The sequence below is a fragment of the Rutilus rutilus genome, assembly GCF_951802725.1.
Source record: "Rutilus rutilus genome assembly, chromosome: 3".
Taxonomy (NCBI): Eukaryota; Metazoa; Chordata; class Actinopteri; order Cypriniformes; family Leuciscidae; genus Rutilus; species Rutilus rutilus.
This window is the reverse complement of record NC_140211.1, coordinates 18,638,811-18,659,346: the sequence shown is the minus strand read 5'-3', so window position 1 is coordinate 18,659,346 and position 20,536 is coordinate 18,638,811. Positions and strand designations below refer to the sequence as shown.

The 20,536-nt window shown below is 36.9% G+C and overlaps 1 protein-coding gene across 2 annotated transcripts; it reads left to right on the top strand.

The window, feature by feature from the left end:
- Positions 1-8,433: 8,433 nt before the first annotated feature.
- LOC311287671 (uncharacterized protein) lies at positions 8,434-18,352 on the top strand. Of its 2 annotated transcripts, none has more exons than XM_084404677.1 (8): positions 8,434-8,519; positions 9,599-9,852; positions 11,775-11,913; positions 12,238-12,380; positions 12,634-12,686; positions 13,752-13,876; positions 15,316-15,630; positions 17,857-18,352. In XM_084404677.1, exons 2-8 carry the CDS (start codon positions 9,638-9,640, stop codon positions 18,214-18,216), a joined length of 1,350 nt encoding a protein of 449 aa, XP_084260803.1. In that variant the 5' UTR covers positions 8,434-8,519; positions 9,599-9,637; the 3' UTR covers positions 18,217-18,352. The 2 variants fall into 2 exon arrangements, with proteins under 2 accessions (XP_084260803.1, XP_084260804.1); XM_084404678.1 differs by lacking the exon at positions 8,434-8,519 and adding an exon at positions 9,464-9,508.
- Positions 18,353-20,536: the final 2,184 nt, after the last annotated feature.

Genomic DNA, 20,536 nt, shown 5'->3' with positions numbered 1-20,536 from the left:
GTTTTCACAAATTTGACTTTTTGGGGTTTACACTAAAATAATAACGCAGTACTCACACGTGTTTAGTTCATTATCCTGTGTATTCAAGTCGCTCAGTTTGTTCTGTTCCCTGTCTGGTATTGTGCTGCATGCTGTTTTGTTAAATTTGCTCATATTCAGTGTTGGGTTAAGTTACTCAAAAAAAAAAAAGAAATTAATCAATAGTTAGTAATTACATCTTCAACAGTGTAATTGGATTACTGTAGGCTATATTTATTACTCTAAAAACTATTGCATTACTTAAACTAATTACTTTATAAATCCCATATCATCTTCGACCAGTTGAACAATACAAAGATAGACATGAAACTGCTCTTTTAATAAATAATATAAAAATGCATCAGTTATTCTTGAACTTGGAAGGTTACATTAAAACATACATTTTAACATTAGATGTTAAATTTGTATGTTTAATCCACTATTGTTTTATATAAAATTGTCTATACAGTAGCCTATTTAATGCAATTACATCAAAAATAATTGAATTACTGCTCGTATTGTATTATGTGAGTTGTATAGCCTTAATAAATATGCTGCACTTTAATCAAACCTTTGCATCTCAGTTTCTTCATTGGACTTTATATGTGACAATAATAGCCAACAGCCTTTGTCATTTTCGCGGATCGCGTGAACAGGGATTGTTTTCCATTATGACATTCACAAAATGACTGAAGTAATGACTGAATATTATTTTCAGTCTTCCAGTTATGAAGCAAATTAGTAACAAAACCACTGAGATAATGACTCTTATTGAGGAAAATAAATCAGTGCTCATAAGTATTACTTCTGATGCTAAATTAATTCTGTCTTACATGTGACAAGAACTGATGGGAATCACTACTAAGAATCCACCCTGTTCTCTGATAAGGCATGTACTGTACTTTTATGATGCCTGTAAAAAGAGGCGCCCTGAAAATGATGTTTCGAATCAGGTTCAGCCCATCAATGTGAGCCACTAAAGCTTGATGATTCAAGGTCAACTGTCTCTTAAATTAAGCTAAAGTATTTTGTCCAGGCTAAACTTACAATTAAAAAAAGATAATCTTTTTTTTTCACACACTTCATTATTGTAATGGATCATTCAGATTTCAGATACACAAGAATTGTTGTATACTTTGATTAGTTCGCCTATAAAAAACACCATTATGTTATGTTTAACAGATCTGAATGTACATACTGATCTCTAAAGTGCTATATCATGTTAGGTAATAAATTCTGTATTGACTTTATTAAGCGTTACTGAATCATCTGTATACGGGATGCAGTGTAATTTATGAACAAAACCTGAAAATATCTTTTTTTCTTTTCTTTTTGTGTGTGTAAATCTGTGTGCTTAAAGACACCCTTGAATTAATAAAGGGATTTAGTTTGGTTTGGTGCTTTGTTTGTTCTTGCCAAATGTCAAAATGTGAAGAGTTATTTTGTAACTGAAACTTATGCGTCTGTTTGGAAAAAGCTGATGCATCATTTTGATTGCAAAGGCCTTGGAACTTAATGGTCTTACGGCCTTACAGTCATACAAGGAAGTCACAGAGGTGTGGGAAAAGATTTAACAAATGTATATATAAGCTACTACTTGTATTCATGCCTGTACAGTGGGCGTGATTTGATTCAAATGTAGATTGTGTAACACTTTACAATAATATTTAACTTTGTTAACATTTGTAAATGGATTAGGTGTAAAAAAACAACAACAACAATAAAACAATAAACTATTTTTTTTACAGCATTTATAAATCTAGGTTATTAATGTATATAGATATACTGTTTTTTATTGCTAATTCATGTTTTTTCATAATACATGAACTAGTGTTCATTGGACCAATTGAAATGTTAATTTTTTTTTTAAAGAAATTAACTTATTCAGAGAGGATGCATTAAATTGATTAAAGTGACAGTAAAGACATTTATAATGTTACAAAAGATTTGAATTTCAAATGAATGCTGTTCTCTTTAAAATCTCTTTAGATCTTGTATACCAGTTTCCACCAGAAATTAAGCAGTTTTTAAATTGTTTTCATCATTGATAATAATAAGAAATGTTTCTTGACCATCACATCCGCATATTAGAATGATTTCTGAAGGATCATGTGACACTGAAGACTGGAGTAATGATGCTGAAAATTCATGTCATCACAAGTTACATTTTAAAATATATTGAAATAGAAAACGGTTATGTTAAATTGTAATAATAGTTCACAATATTACTGTTTTACTGTATTTTTGATCAAATAAATGCAGCCTTTGTGAGCATTAGAAACTTCTTTCAAAAACCTTGCTGACCTTTGAACAGTTGTGTATGTAAAAATGAACATGGATCAATATAATAAATGCTTGGAAAAGTATTGTTTATTATCTATCAATGAATAACCTTGTAAAATGTTACTGTAGATCGTTTGCAGTTTGAATTCACCCATATGATGAATTATGTACTTATTGTATGTACTGTATGCCATGGTTATGTTTAGTTTCATTTGTGTTTTAGTTTGGTTTCCCTGTTTCCTGTGATTTTATTCCTTGTTGGTTTCTTCGGTTTCTGATTAATTACACTTGTGTGTCATTTAGCATTTAGTTTTGTTCAGTTCATGGTCCGGTATCGTCAGTGTTATACTGTAGCTACGTGGTTCTTATTGTTCCTCCTGTTATCTTCTGTTTGGATTCTATAAAGATGGTTTCTGTTATACTCTTTTCGTCGTGCACTTCACTGCAACAACCCACCTTGACACTGTAGAGAGAGCTTTTTATTTTTATTGCCTAAAACATTAATAAGTGGCTTGTTCCCAGGAAACTACAGCGATAAGTAAGTTTAAACCTTTGTCCCATATCTGGTTATGGTAGATTATAGTCCTCTGAGTCATGACTGTACCAAAACATTTCACTGTTGCTATTGATCAGCACGATTTAATCGTCACCTTCATACAACTCAATCCTTATGTTAATTTTCTGAGTCATATATACAAAACCTACAGATCCCTCTCATTCATCATTTACTTTTATCTGTCTTCCCATGCACAATTACGTCTCTGTTCTTTCTTGGTAGGCCTATTTGAAAAATGTATAATGTCATAGATGACATGCTGTGCAATGCTAAGCCTCCCACATAGAGAATTTTACTTTGTTACTCATGTGCGATTTTTGTGTAGACATAATTTTTGTCCATGGCTGTCATGTATACAAATACATTAACACATGCAAAAATGACAAAACCAATGAAATATTAATAACTGATTATGTTGCAATCAACATATATTTTGTGTTGCGAGCTTTTCTATGCATTTTTTTTTTTTTTTTTGCATAATAAAATAAAACCTGTAATTAGCTTTTTTTGGTGTCAAAACATTTTGTCAGATTAGTATCTTAACCAAGTTTAGTGTTTTGTCCTTCCCTCATATTTAAAAATATATACGATATGTTCCTCTTAATTTAATGGTTTAATAAAACTTATAGGGTCATTAAAAATAAATATCCCCTCCGGACATCACTTTTGGCCACTACTATATATGTAATGCTGGGTGAACTCAAACAAAAGAAGAGCTGGATCCAAATGCAATTTTATAGTTTAATAACAAAATGACCACAGTGGCCAGCGAATCAGGGAAGAGAAAACCAAATGAACATCACCAAACATACATCCATAGGACAACACCAGACAAAGAACATGAGAAACACTTGGGTATAAATACACTCAAGGGGAGATTGGCAAACAAGACACACCTGGGAACAATCAGGCACTAATCAATAAGAAAAACTACAAAGGACTACAAAACTTGGCACAGAATGCAGGAAATAACACAAGTCCACACAAGACCAGAATCATGACAATATATACATATATATAAAGTAGGAATTAAATAATTGGAAAAGTTGTGTAACGGCTTAGTCTTTAGCCTCCTTCCATAATTTTTTTTTTTCTCTAATATAGACATAGGGTGAATACTGGCAAAGTGGGACAATGGGTAAAGTGGGACAGTTAAGCTTCTTAATTTCTATCTTTGTATGTAAATGATTCCATTACTAAAAATCAACACTGAGCTCATCATAAGCAAGTATGTGATAAAAAAATATAGATTCCGTGGCTATGACATCACTTCCGGGGGTGTGGCACACCATATTCAACAACCTTACAGTGAACCGTGATGGTAAAGTAAAATGACATAGCATTCTGAGGTGATAAGATTATAAAAATGAAAACACTCATGGATCATTTGTAATTGTTATATATTTTGTTATAGGATGTAATGGTGAATCAGAATTTGTAAAAATCACATTCATATGAATCTTTTTTGTTTGTTTTTAATGTGATTTTGACACTGTCCCAGTTTGCCAATAGCGTATTGTTAAACTGGGACAGCCATTTAAGTCATTCTAATGAGGGGAATTGAGTTCACTTTTTGTATGCCCCTCATAAATTTAGTTAGCTAGCTAGATATTTCAACAAAGATTGTAAACTGATTTTAAAAAACAATGGCAATTCCAAAAAAAAAAAAAAAGAAAGAAAGATGGAGGGTACAAGCTTGGATGGCTGGGACATTTGCAATATTTGCAAACAACTTTTCAACAAAAAGAAATGAAACAGCCTGTGTGGAATAAAATTAGCCTATAAGAAGAAATATTTATGAAGATTTCTATTTTTTAGATTTATATGAAATAAACTAAACCCAACACAAAATATTGTGGACAGGCGAGGGAGGGAGGGGTGGAAAGAATCTGCTGTACCTGCACCCCTCCTTAAAAAAAGTGATTTTTTATTATTTTTGTTGTTGTTGTTTATATTGTTATTGTGTATTTAATTCATTGGGCCTACATTTGAATAACAATTTAATGTGTTTGAAGTGTCCCAGTTTGCCAATAAAGGTGTCCCAGTTTGACAGTAGCGCCTGGAAAAATGTGGTTTGGGGTCCATGTGTGTTTGAGGAAGAGTCATCCATCCTGTGTTTAATGTTTCTTTCTTTTTTATTCTGTATAGTAGAGCAGAGCACTTAAGCTATTTAGAATAGTATCATATGAGGGGCTAAGACATTTGGATCATAATAAAACATTATGCAGAATGTAAATTACCAGTATTCACCCTAGATGTTATACATTTTAGATGGTAAATACCAGAATGTTTAGATGGCATATACAAAGATTTCTAAAAGATCTTTTCTCAAATTCAGAGGAATTTTGGCAAACTCATCTTTAGCATTGCTTTTGTTCATTTATTGCACAGCTCTCCTGTCACACAATGGCAACTGCATTAATGGCAACTGTATGAAATGTTGATCTTTTTCTATTTATTCAGTATCACTGTGGAATGATGGATTTTGCAATAGTCTTATAATCCCAGATTTATCATACGTTTGCAGCTTTGAGTTCATTGCTGGTGTCATACTTTAGGTCAGCATATCTGCATAAAAATCTGTATTTATAGGTTATAGCACATACTGTAGAGACCAATATGCACATCACCTGTGGCAGTGGAGATGTATTGATCCCATGTTTGAAACCCAGGTTTGGTTTCATTTTGGCTTTCCTTTGAAAAAATAATGACAGGATTATGTGCTAATTTTATCTGAAACTAGAAATGAAGAATACAGAATGTGTTTGTATTCAAGAATAACAATGAAGATATTTCAACCTGACAATATGCTAAAAAAAATACATTAAAATATGATTGAATTGCTTTTTCATACTGAATTACACAGGTGGAAAAACTAATAGAAAAGAACAGAACAGAACAGAATAGATTAGAATAGAATTTATTGCTATACATGGCATACCTGTATCTTGTGGAAAGACTATACAATATATTACTGAACAAGGCACAGTAATAAACCATAAACAGTACAGTATATAAAACCGTATACAAAATGTGATACAGTATATTTGAGGAGGTCATGGGAGGTACAGAATGATAAACTGGTGTTTTTTATTTGACAGTGTGTTATGTAAACGTAGATTATACAGCGCGGTGACAAAAAAACTTGACAGCTGTAGGAAAGAAGCTGTCCTTTAATCTGGATGGTTTGGTTGATCTCAGTAATCTTTTCATCCCATGTGATGGTGTGATGGATGCAGATTCCACAAGACTACTGGGAGATCTCTGTGATTTTATTATTTTTTTTACACCGGTGTATGGTTTCAGGATGCTTTATACAATGGCTTTGAAAAAAAAAAAAAAACGAAGTGCTGCTGACTGACTGACAAATTTTCTCAGTTGTCTGAGGAAGAACGGTCTTTGATGTGCTTTTCTGTCGGTGTTGAATTGCCGTTTTAAAATACTGCTGATGTTGGTTTTCATAAATTTGAATGGGTGTTATGGAAATTGGTGGTTTGTTGATGGCTGTTGTCCTGTGTCTTAATTTCAAAAACTGATTTTTTTGATTCTATGGGGTTGCCATGTGTAAAAGGTTGTAAATGTTATATTGGCATTACGTGTGGTTATGACATGTGGTTGCCAGCAACACAACTAAACAATGTGCTTGTGAAATGTGGGAAGAGTGCATTGATCTTTGTACAAAGAGGTCCGCTTGGCTAAGCCACATTGTATGATACTGGGTGCGGTTTAGCCTTTTGACTTTCTTGAACACTTAAGTCATTGATCTTATGTGGCATATTGGTTATTATTGGCTCATCCTGGTCAAATTCTGATGCACTCTAATGCTGTATCGTTGCTGTATCAGTTTTGTTCTTGATTGATAAATTGTAAAGAGAATGAGTCTTGGTGTGTAATTGCTATAGGGCTTTTCTCTGTTCCCAACATTATGGGCACTGATATGTCTAATAGTCCTGGTGTTATCTTTCTGAGAAAATCTTTACAGCAAGCATAATAGTTATCTTGTAAAAAGCATGAGATTTTTTTTTTTTTCATATGGAAACACTTACCATCATGGAAAGGAACAGAAATGCTATTAATATCGTTCAGACATTTTAGGTGTTGATTCAAGGTCATCAGTTCAAACAACAGAATAGAATAGAATGAGGCATTTATATAGCGCTTTTATATGTACTACTGTACACCCAAAGCGCTTTACAATCATATCAGGGGATCTATCCTCAACCACCACCAGTGTGTAGCATCCACTTAGATGATGCGACGGCAGCCACAGTACAACGGCGCCAGTGCGCTCACCACACACCAGCTATAGGTGGAGAGAGGAGAGAGAGTGATAGAGCCAATTCAATTAAAGGGGATTATTAGGAGGCCATGATTGTTAAGGGGCAATGGGTGGAATGTGGCCAGGACACCGTGGTTACACCCAGTGCCATGGGATTTTTAATGACCACAGAGAGTCAGGACCTCGGTTTTACGTCTCATCCGAAGGATGGCGCTCTTTGACAGTATAGTGCCCCCGTCACTACACTGGGGCGTTAGGACCCACACAGACCAAAGGGTGAGCACCCCCTACTGGCCTCACTAACACCTCTTCCAGCAGCAAACTGGTATTCCCCAGGAGGTCTCCCATCCAGGTACTAACCAGGCTCAACTCTGCTTAGCTTCAGAAGATTCCATACAGAGCAAATTGATTATAGTAAACTGGAAGTAGCCTCAAATGTAACTTCATTTCTTATGTGTAGATTATGACATTATTTATGTGGAATACCTCCACCTACTGGACGTTGGCTGAAACATCCATACTAATAACCCATACTAATTATGTGTAGAAAACCCAGAAAAAAAAAAAACCTATAGGCTATCTACTTGCAATAATTATATATAGCAGCCTTTACTTCTTGCAAAAGCAAAAACACTTTCCGCAATCACACTTGCCCAACTTTCTTTCACAAAAACTGTAACAATGTATTGTAACTCATTCTTAAATAGCCTAATGTTATTTCACGCATTAACTAATGGGTCCATATTGTAAAGTGTTACCGACTAAAAGCTATAAGAATGTGTACATTCAAATCTCAACACGTTCCTGTACAATTTCTGTCATTTTGTAAAAGCTGCAAGACAACTGTCTGTGTTTTAAAGTTTTATGGTCATAAAAGACACATTAAAGCTTAATTAAATTACATTAAATAGGATAGCCTAATAAGGGTAAATCCACTCTTCTCAAGAAGAAAGAAATTAAGATGCTAAGTGGGTTTTACTAGTCGACGCAGTAAAAAGGTGGATAAAAGTCTCCTAAGTTTCGACCTCATCAGTCAGTATAAGACAGATCTCTTTCGGGTCAGTGAAGCCCTGGACTCACCAAGTTTCCATGACGTGCGCTCGTAATTTTTTTTTTTTTAATTCTTTTATAGAAACTGATTAATTAAATCAGATAGTTGTTTATTACAATGAGACGTTTGTTGTATTGAAAAATCATGCTTAGGCTTGATTGATTAATTGCACCCAAAAAAATTGAATGGGGGAGGGCATCTGGCAACCAAAACTATCATGTGATGTCTGTTTGATAAAACGGGAAAGTAGGCCAGCCCTCAATAGCCTGTAACTGTTTGCTGGAGGTCCGATGAAGCTGCGTTTGTCCCCTGGCCCTAGGGATCTATTCACGGTACGATTTATTGCGTAAATAATTAACTCCAAATACAAATGATTATTTTTTTATGAACGATGTGAAAATAGTTAATCGACAAAAAAAAAAGACATTAACATCGGCTTGCAATTTGGTTAGTAAAGGCTAGTTTAAGCTAGGTTGTGTTACGTTTTACTTTTCGCGGGGCCGTTGCAATTTTAATAAAGTTATTTTAATCCATTTCATTTCTTCTTTCTTTTACTACTTCAAGTAAGTAAGTAGTTCAGTAGTTTTCAACAACAAAGCAGGAAGTTATGGAGTTAAGTTCCGGCGCTGCGATGGCCGAGTGGTTAAGGCGTTGGACTTGAAATCCAATGGGGTCTCCCCGCGCAGGTTCGAACCCTGCTCGCAGCGAAAAATTTATTGTTTTGAGTTAGTGAAAATTGCAGTCACATGTCAGAAAAGTGTGTGAAGTATGTTGGTACGCTGAATCCAACAAGAAACGACACATGATAGTAACTCTATCAATGTACAGGTGTGAATAAGTGGAATACTGGAAATAACAATTGCAGGCAAGGCATGTTACAAACTTATCAAGCACACTGCAATTCAGGTTAAAACTTTTGAACAATTACCGTTACTGATAAATGAAAGTTACCTCAGAATGCCTTTACATGCATGATCATAAACAGCAAAGATATCTATCTAGATGTAGCCTGGCTACATGTGGAAATAAGTGTTTACTTTGTCCACGTAACTTATTTTCTCCCTAAATTTTATTAAAACTATGACGTAGCTACATGTAAAATACAGACACACATACAGATATCTTTAATTAATATCTAAGTTTTTAAGGTTTTAAGTCAATTTGTAATGAAAATGTGACATCACGAAGGGTTAATTTGATTGACGGGGTAGCTGGACAGATTCCAACACGTCTATGATATAATTAGACGAGCATTTCACATTCGCTTTGACAGACTGACTGACCCCAGTACTGATCACACGAGGACAGCTGTAGATTACCAGTAAGCAGATCATCTAAATCAATGTGAACTGGACGGACAGGTTTTCCATTTAGACTGGTTTCACTAAGGCATCTGCATCTATTTTGTCAGGTGTCAACTTCATAGTTCATACCCGCATTTTGCATAACGATGGCCGGCTTTGGGAAGCTGCGCGTCGCTGTTATCGGGGCCGGTGGTGCGGGACTCTGCGCGGCCCGCCATCTCCTCTCACGCCCGGACACTTTCGCGCCACCTGTGGTTTACGAGATCACCAAGAACATAGGAGGAACGTGGGTCTATGAGGAAAGAGTGGGGCGTTACGACAATGGCTTGCCGATTCACAGCAGCATGTACAGGGACCTCAGGTGAATTTATCAGTGCCAGACTGCCAGTGGTTATTCTTTTATAGTGCTTTGTAACTGAAATCAAATATATTTATTACATTGCAGTGTATGGATTGAAGACCCATAGTAAATTCGAATCAGTCAATCAGTATTGTAGTAAGCAATCTTACTATGTCATGATAATGATTGTTTTTTTATTATTGAAATGTAATGTAAATCCACCATTTTTATTTTATTCTGTGATTTGTGTCTTTCCTTTTAAGCTCTTCTTGAAGGATCACTAGCCTGTGATATATTTTAAAGGGGACATATCATGCTAAATCCACTTTTTTAGCCCTTAAATGCATTTTGTTGTATATTTGGAGTGTTTAGAAGTACAGAAAAGTTGAAATTAGTCTCTTCAGGTGCTTCGTTGATATCTTTATATTCTGTTTTGGTCATATTTTGCAACCTGTTCCGATTTTTCTATTCTCTATTACGTTTTTTTGAACAATAACGTCACAGTATTTGCAGCGGAACTGCCAAATAAGGACATCGACTCCCGGCCGCGATATGTTTTTTCCCAGGATGGTAGGGGAAGACTCATGAATATTTATTAGGGAAGTCATCCCTGATTGGTCTTAACTCCAGTGATGGGTAGGTTTAGGGGCGGGGTTAGGGGTAGGTCATCAGACCCCCAGTGGCGGGTAGGTTTAGGGGTGGGGTTAGGGGTAGGTCATCAGACCAATCAGGGATGACTTCCCTAATGAATATTCATGAGTCTTCCCCTACCATCCTGGGAAAAAAAATATCGCCCCCCGGAAGCCGCCATTGGCTAACAAGCCTTCACCTGCTGTTAGCATCCCATTGACTCCCATTCATTTTGGCGTCACTTTGACAGCGAATAACTTTACATCTGAGGCGTTTAAAGACTCCATTTGTCCATTGTTTATTTCTAAAGAAACACGACAATGTATAAAAGGCTCCATTACCTTGTATTTTCCATTATGGCCCCGTAGAAGCAGTTTTTGTAAAAGTAGGCTAACGATTGCGTCATAACCACGTGATTCTCTGGAAGAGAATCTCGCAGGCAATCGGGGGGACGTGGAGGCATAAAGTCCGATAAAGTCAAGGGAGAAGCCCATAGAGAGTCATGACGTTGCTCCTGCTCCTAGCTCATGGACAGCTCCTACTCACTATCTCCGTCTCTGCGAGATTCGGAAGGGAATGGTTCAGATTTCGTTTGGCACAGCTACTAGAAAACTTACAATTGTCAGGCAGGCTGCTCACGTCACATCCACGTCGTTAAGCTCAGTTTGAGTCTGCGCAGTATGCTCAGCCATCAGGAAGTGAAAGCTTCTAATTTGCTTCACTTCTCTCCGTTGAAACCTATGGGGTCGCTGTGTCCAGTTTATATACTGTCTATGATAATCACACAGCGCGCATGACACTTCACACAACTAATGACTCCTTTGAACCGATTAATTTTAATGAATGGTTAAAACAACTGATCTTTCTAAAAGTTAACTCAGGTGACGTCTGAATCGGTGTATAAATAATCAGTAACACTTAACGTGTGAATAAAAAGTTTCTGTGCCGCTAGATAATCGTGTCTCTGGCTGCTATCAAACTACAAAAATGGCAGAACGGGGTGGAGTTGAACCGAGTGTCACCTCTGCAACCTGGAGAGGGGGCGGGGTATGAAGTGTCTCATTTGCATTTAAAGAGACCGCACCAAAACGAGTTGGGAGTTGCTCTCAGACGCACATCAGAAAAGGGGCCTGTGGAGCTATAATAATGAGGAATTCAGACCCAAGCATTGCAGTTCCGCTTTATATAGACCACAAAACGTATGATTTATATGTAAAAAGGAATGATTTAAAAGCATGATATGTCTCCTTTAAGTGTGTAAAGCTGTATTGTAGTTTTATAATGTGTTGCCATGTATTCTTCTCACATGATAGAACCAATATTCCCAAAGAGGTGATGTCGTTCCCTGACTTTCCTTTCGCAAAGCATCTCCCCTCTTTTGTTCATCACACAGAGGTACGGAAGTACCTTGAGCAGTACTGTGATCATTTTCGCCTGTGGGACCACATAAAGGTACATTATGTGAAAAAATACATTTAGCCCATTTCTTACATTTTTAGATACGCTCACCTCTTTGTTCATGTTCAACATGTCAGGTCAATTCAGATAAGACAGATAATCAATCATTAATGATTTATGACCAGTCAGTCCTGTCAGAAACCACATACCTTATCTTTACTGTACATTTATGATCAGTCTGTAGAATTGTGGAAAACTACTAGAGATTTAATAGCCACCTTTACAAAGCACTGAATGGTGGTGATTCATTCATTTGCTTGATAACCATCAGTCTTGATCTAAAAAGTACTGATTGGTGTATTCCTCTCTTCCAACAAGTTTGGCAACTCAGTGGCCTCAGTGACCCCAGTAGATGTGAAAGGTGGGTGGAATGGGTTGGCTTGGAATGTCACCTCCAATGATGGCCTAGACCACAGCAAATCCACTACAGAGCGATTTGATGCTGTTATGGTGTGTAATGGGTAAGTGCACAGCCAAATGAGTGATCCATGGCTGCAAAACCTTCCTATGTGCAACATAGTTCAATTGTATGCCTAGATCAATAAGGTCATTGGGTACAGTGGATTAAACAGTAACTAATTATGCAATGAAACTGTATTGCACTTTTACTTATATACTGTGACAATTTTCCCATGTAAGATGTGGTTATGTAATCAGGTGAGAAAATGATTACAAATTGAGTCTTACAAATTAAATTATGTGTGTCTATTTCAGACATTTCTATGACTCCTACATTCCTGCAATACCTGGACTGGAAAAATTCAAAGGTTTTCCATTCCTTTCACTACGTAATACGTATTTACTTTTGCGAAGTGAATGCAATACTCTTGCAAATCAATTGTGTGCCTAAAAAACTAAACAGCTTTGAAAATGTGCTTGGACTTGCAAATGCCTAAAGCCTCCTTAGCTGTTGCAACATGTTATCAGTTTATCAGCATAGGGGATAAACTCTGCTGAGAAATGCTTTAGATATAACCGTGGCTTTGGTTAGAGACTAGACCCAGTTTGGGTTAATCATTATATTATTTAACATTTATCAGTGCATTAATTGCATTAGAAATTGGAGGTTAAACCATTATGTTTCTAATGATGTTAAAAATGTAGTATTTGTTATCCAATTTACAATGTGCAATGAGCAGTCAAGGATTTATTGTACCATATTAAATATTAATTCAATTCAGTCAATTTATTAATGTTTTTTTTTTTTTGTAGCCTAAACATAATGCATGCTTGCTTTAGGGTTGCAGTTTTAGTAATTGTTGTAATTGCTTAAAAACTTTGCAATGGCAATTTGCAATTTGCAATTTGGGGCAGTCATGGCCTAGTGGTTAGGGAGTTGGACTGGTAACCCAAGGTTGCTGGTTCGATTCCAGAACCGGTGGGAAATGACTGAGGTGCCCTTGAGCAAGGCACCTAACCCCTAATCGCTCCCCGGGCGCCACACAAAGGCTGCCCGCTGCTCTGGGTGTGTATCCACGTTTGCAGTGTTGTGTGTTAACTACTCACTACTCTGCTCCTAATGTGTGTGCATTAACTTGGATGGGTTAAATGCAGAGGTCAAATTCCAAGTATGGGTTACCATACTTGGCCGTCACGTGTCACTTTCACTTTCACTTTCTTTCACTTTCAATACAATTATTGTGCCTTGCACACCCAAATCATTCGTAGGTGTGTAGGATGAAAGTACAATATAAACTAGAAAATGTATAAACCCACTACTCAAAATTGCATAATAACTCACGTTGGTTTTAATTAGCAACGTGTGCAAGTTGGGTGTGGGAATTAATTATTTAGTTTAGTTTATACAACTTTAAAAATAATTTCTTTTTTAGGGACGCTGATGCACAGTCATGATTACCGTAGTGCCGAACCTTTGGCGGGAAAGTCAGTGGTGCTGCTCGGAGCGGGTCTCTCTGGACTTGATATTGCCATGGAGCTCTCCAGTGTTAATGCTAAGGTCCTTTACAGTGTTAAATTGTTTAGCTATTTGTAATGATGCATGTTTTACTTAAAGGGGTCATATAATGCCATTTTTGTACAAGCTAATATGATTCTTTAGGGTCTAAATTAAAAGTTTGTAATATACTTTAATTAAAAATTCTCATTAGTATTGTAAGAAAACACTCATTTTACCTGGTCAAAAACAGCTCTGTTTTCAGCACGCCGTTGCTGAAATGATGTCTTTAAATGATAATGAGCTTTGCTCACCCCGCCCCTCTGTTCTGTGCGTACACCGTTTGTAACACAATAACCATAACGCGTTGTTCATTATAAACGTGGGATTATGAATTATATTGAGAACGTCGTACATAGAAAACATGCCATATTCCTGAGCCGCATTCATCGTGAAGCGTGCAAGCAATTTGCAAAGATTAATATCAATATTAATATAAGGGTTAATAAAACGTTACACTCACTTCAGTTATTCTGGAGGTGCAGCAGGAACACGAATAGTTGGTATCGATCCTTTTTTCAAGAGCAGCTTCTTAGCAAAACCAGCTTTACTGACCCTCGTTTGTAAAGCAGTCTGGTGTGTGAAATGATTCGCGCAAACATGAAAGCATTGACGTTGATCGTGGGGAATATTCCCTTCGAAAACAAACTCAGCCACTGCGTCTTCAGCGGTTCGGATTTAGGAACATCAAAATGACTACTGTGTTCCTTATTGCACCCAAGAACAGAACACCACAATCGCTTAGACGCCATTCTGCTCATAGACAGTGCTCCAGCGTATCAACAATGACCGCGCCGGTCCGCGCGGACTATGATTGACAGCTCACTCATGAGCGAGGGCGGGTCTGTGTTGAAACGCTGCTGTCAATCAACAATCGTGGGAGGGGCGTCCCAGCGGCTTGATTTGAGATGGGGGAAAACATATAAGAAGATTAAAAAAAAAACCACTGGATGGATTTTTATCATTTTATGATGGTTGTGTACAGGCACTGCCAACACACATTTCAGTACAATCAACTTGTAAAAGTGCATGTACCATTATATGACCCCTATAAGTCTGGAAAATACTACATGAATTTTGCACAGATTTTGCCCCGATTTGCAGTCTCGACAAGTCAACATTATTTGCTGAAAATCAGAGCCAGTCAGCACATTTTTTGATCAGTCGGAATTTAAAGATTTCATAGAAAAGTGTAGTGTATGATGGGCACAGATTTTGATTCCATTCCAGTCGGAGGATATCAAACATGTTTGATATTTTGATCTGGTTTTAGAACACGTTTTCATTTGTCATGTGCCTCCTAAAACTAGTTAGTTGTGTTCGGAACACAACTTGTTTTTAGTGTTTTTATAGATGATTGTGTGTTTAATGCATACATCCAAAGTATTTTATCTGTAAATTCTTAGCATATTTACCTTTATTTACGCATTATTTACCTCCAGGTGATCCTGAGTCATGGACAGCGGCCTTTGACCTGCCCCCTTCCTCCAGGAGTCCAGCAGGCTCCTCCAGTAACCTCTGTACTAGATGATGGGTCTCTGGAGTTCAAGGACGGGGAGAGGGCCAAGCCAGAGGTGTTCCTGTTTTGTACAGGCTACAACTTCACCTTCCCATTCCTGGACGAGAAAGTGGGTGTAAAAGTGCAGGAGCACCTCGTCTGGCCTCTCTATAAGTTCCTAATACCTCCGGCCTACCCATCACTCTTTATAGTGGGCATCTGCAGAGCTATATGCCCCTTCCCACATTTCCATATTCAGGTTAGTTGCGAAGGATACTTTTTGCTTGAGGGAATATGTGTGACTGAGGTATTTCTGTTTAGCCTGAAACAATGAGCTCATTAAAGCACTTATGATTGTAATGATTAAAAATATAGAAATTTTGGCAGTGGTGCATGTTGATTAAGAGTTGGCGTCATCTCCACAGGTGTTGGGTCATCGGAAATCTTTGTAAATGCTGTTTATAACGTTTCAATCAATACACAGTCATATGCATAATGCTTTTGATCTGATATAACTGGAGTACACAGTTATGAGATGCATAATGAGAATTTCTGGCTAAAGAGATGTGTCTTTAATCTAGATTTTAAACTGGGAGGGTGAGTCTGAGTCCCGAACATTATCAGGAAGCCTGTTCCAGAGTTTAGGAGCCAAATGCGTTTTTTGACCTTAAAGCTACACTGTGTAATTTAAGTTGATTCTTAGCAAAAAACACTTTGTTCTTGCAAAATGATATGTGCTCATTAATGTGTAATTACTTCTACCAACTAATCAAGTATTCTCGTAAGCGTAGAATCTGCCATTTAGAATACATACCGGCGAGTCGCTCGAATGGCGGCAGCCATGTTGCGCCTCCATCTTGAAAATACATTAGCCAAAGAGGGACATACCTGAAAATTCAAGCTTCGCCTTTTGCGTTTTACACTCAGTGACACCGTGACGAATGCGAGGGGGAGATTACTCGCGACTGCCGGCAGATTTGAAATAATACGGCCACCGTAGGAGTTAAAACGCCCTCGGAATGGGAGGGGCTAGTAAGTAATATTCAGTTGGTAGTCATTAACAATTTCACCGCTAGATGGGAGAAAATCCTACACAGTGTAGCTTTAAAGGGTTAGTTTACCCAAAAATGAAAATTATCCCATAATTTACTCACCCTCAAGCCATTCTATATGACTTTCTTCTTTCAGCCAAACACAATCGGAGTTATATTAAAAAAATATCCTGGTTCTTCCAAGCTTTATAATGGCAATGAATGTTACAATTTTAGTTTGAATCCCAAAAAAGCACTTTCATCCATCATAAAAGAAATCAATACGGCTCCAGGGGATTAATAAAGGCCTTCTAAAGCAAAGCAATGTAGAGGATGTAGACTCAGTATAAAGGGATGAAGTAACAGTACAGCCTTCCAGATGCAAATTGTATTTTAAGAGATTCTATGCACAATAACAAGTAATACCTCAGTCTTATCTGAATATAATAGAATAAAATTACTGGTCATTCAATATTTTATCTTTTACACACTCTGTCAATTTGGATAGTTTAGAGATTTCATCAGTCGTGATGAAATATAACTTGAGCATCATCAGCATAACAGTAGATACTAATACCAAGGGACAGCATGTATACTGAAAATAGCAGAGGGCCTAAAACAGATCCTTGCGGCACTCCATAATTTACTGACATTAACTTGGATCATTTCCTGTTTAAATAAACAAAATGGTAACCATCAGATCCTATAAACAGGTACTATAAACCACCTTAATGCCTGCCCCTGACTACCAGTGTAATTTTGTAATCTATCTAAGAGTAGGTCGTGATCTACAGTGTCGAATGAAGCACTAAGTAAAACAGTAGTATTGAGATGCAGCCTTGGTCAGAAGCTAGAAGGAAGTCATTTGTAATTTTAACAAGCGCAGTTTCTGTGCTGTGATGGGGCCTGAATTTGCCAATTCATTTGGATCTAGTTGTGGTTAGGGTAATAGTTCTACCTGGTTTAAAAGCTGTATGGCAAATGCTGCATGGCAAATGTCAGCAGTATGAAGTACGCACCTTATAAGAAAGTGATCAGTGACATCATCACTTTGCGGTAGAATATTTATATCAGTAAGTGTTTTGCTTGACCCCAAGGGTTATCTACATTACTTAAGATGAACTAACAATGAAAAATACTTCTAAAACATTTATTAGTCTCATGTAATGTTCATTTCAACATTTACTAATACATTATTAAAATAAAAAGTTGTATCTGTTAATATTATTTAATGGACCTGAGCTAAATGTGAACTAACAATGAACAGTTGTATTTTTATTAACTACATTACCAAAGATTAATAAATACAGTAACAAATGTGTTGCTCATTTTTAGTTAATTGTAGTTAAAGCAATAACTATTGGTAACTAATGAGACCTTATTGTAAAGTGTTACCAAGTTATTATAACATTTCAAAATACATCCTCTTTCTTGTTTCCTCACTTTTTCCTCAGTCTCAGTTTGTCCTGTCAGTGTTGGATGGTTCTTTCCCCCTGCCTTCACGTGAGGATATGGAGAAAGATATTGAGTTGGACATTGCCGCCCGTCGTGCACGTGGGATTGCCACCCGCCATATCCTTAAACTGGATTCTGAGCAGTGGGCCTATAATGACGAGCTCGCCCGCCTGGGGGGATTCCAACCCCTCCCAAGCTATTGGAGCAACCTGTACGAATCCAACAAGGTGTTCCGTGCCCGAGACATGCTCAATTACAAGACCTACAACTACACTGTCCTCGAAAACATGGACTGGAAGGTGCACGATTTGCATGGCCAGCAGCTGCAGAAGCCTCTGGCTGTTAAAAAACAAATGTAAGCTGTGATCGAAAAATATACCATGATTCAGGTGCTAATAGGCATATGCCAGAGTAGCAAGTAAAATTAGGATATTAACAAATTATTCAATATTTTGACTAATGTTTATAAATTATTTAATAAAATATCTAACCATACTTTTATTTTTATGAGCCAAAATATCTTGTTTCTAATCTTGTTGTTTGTAATAAGCTACTTTCAAAATAATAAACCATAAGTGAACTTAAACAATATGCACATATAGCATGTTAAAATAATCCGTGTCATCATCTAAAGCATGTAATCAAGACCAGAGATCCCAACCCCAAGGAATGCTTATAGATGCACCCAAAAAATAAAAAAATTAATTAAATCATTCCAAACATGTATCGTATGACTTTTGTGATAGAAATATTTTATGTAATGGGTATTTTCTTCATTAAATGTACAGATAAGAATGCAGACTAAGGATGCAAAGGCCATATACTTATCCAAAAGGTGCTTAACACAGTAGAACTAACAGTCATATGATTAGCTTAGATCATTACAAACCAATCACCAGAACAAATCACAGTGAAGAAGATTTTTACTCAACTGAATGATTTAAATGTACATGTATCTTTCTATCCAGGAGACTCACTTGGTTGTTGTGGCCAGTGATCTCCCGGCCGTGAATAAAACTTTTTAAGATATTTGCTGCGCAGCTGAGGAATAGAAGTACTAAAGATTCTACGGTCAAAAGACCACCGCAGAGACAGTGATAGTGTTGGAAGACTATGGAGCCGCCCTCGGGGCGAGAGACTGTATCGTATTAAGAATTTCCACGACACTTTCTTTTTTGGAAACATAAAAGGAGATATTTTGTGAAATATCTGTTTTGTTTTGTTTGTCCATACTATGGAAGTTAATAGTCATCTTAACTCTTTGGTTACCAACATTATTCAAAATATATTTTTCAAAATAAAACTTCCTTTGTGTTCCACAGGAGAAAATACAGATTTGTAATGACATAAGTAAATGACAGACTTTTCATTTTTGGGTGAACAATCCTTTTAAGCTGGTTCCAGGGGATACTTGGAAAGATTTGATGCATGTTGTTTGGATTGTGATTAGTGAAACTGGGCTATATAAACAAAATTGAGTTAATGCTAAGCAAGAGGTGTTATATGTTCCTGCAGTCATTTTGTGTCTGAAAACATTGCTTGTTAAGGTTTGGATTGTGTGTGCCCTTAAAGGTGGTATCAGTGATTTCAGGGCCAAAAATATTTTTATCACATTCATCTAATCTTTCCTCTGAGATCTGCACACAAAAACAAATGGTTTAGCCAAACACTCAAAACCAAAACAAATAGTGTTCCAACCAATCACCGACAGGGGGAGGGTGTTGTGAGGTTTTGAGCCAGCTTCTTCTTCAGCTCTGACTTCGCGTGCAGCCGTGCACGAGCACAAAACCTCACAACACCCTCCCCCTGTCGGTGATTGGTTGGAACACTATTTGTTTTGGTTTTGAGTGTTTGGCTAAACCATTTGTTTTTGTGTGCAGATCTCAGAGCCTAGGCTGCCTACAGAGACGCGGTTTTTTGACGGCATGCTTATGGGGCGGGCAGCTAGCGGATCGTTAGGAAAGATTAGATGAATGTGATACAAATATTTTTGGGCCTGAAATCACTGATACCACCTTTAATGTCCTTTGTCAGTCCACATGCATGGTTAAGTGATAAACTGCACTACTTGTGGTTATTTTCAGAGATGTAACAGACGTTTTATACTTTTGCTACAGTTGTGTGACCTGTGCTACAAAACTTTCAACCTCTGTAGCACTAGTGCTATGTGCAAAAGAAGTTAAGGATATCTAGTTAAAAAGAAAACATTTCAGATTTGACGTTGTTTGTGGGGCTTAATGATATTCTAAGACATAAAAGGTAGGGAAACACTGATCAAGACTTTTGTTGTAATTATCTCGTTTTATTAGAATAAATGGTTTTCATTACAGGTTAAAGTAGTCATGAATTGAAGAGTAATATCACAACCCAGTCAATTGTATTTTCACTTCAGAATAACATATTTTCATAATATCAGATAGACAGTACTTGTTCCAAAAGTATAATCACAAGCACAGTAACCAATGGATGTCTAATTCTGTTCTATAAAATTATCACACAAAGACTCGAAAAGGCACCGCTGGGATTCGAACCCAGGATCTCCTGTTTACTAGACAGGCGCTTTAACCAACTAAGCCACGGCGCCCTGTGCCGACGCGATGAAATTTTCATTTCAAGAATGCCGCAGTTAGTCATTAATAAATAACAGCACTACTCATTTCTATACTCAAAACATTTAGA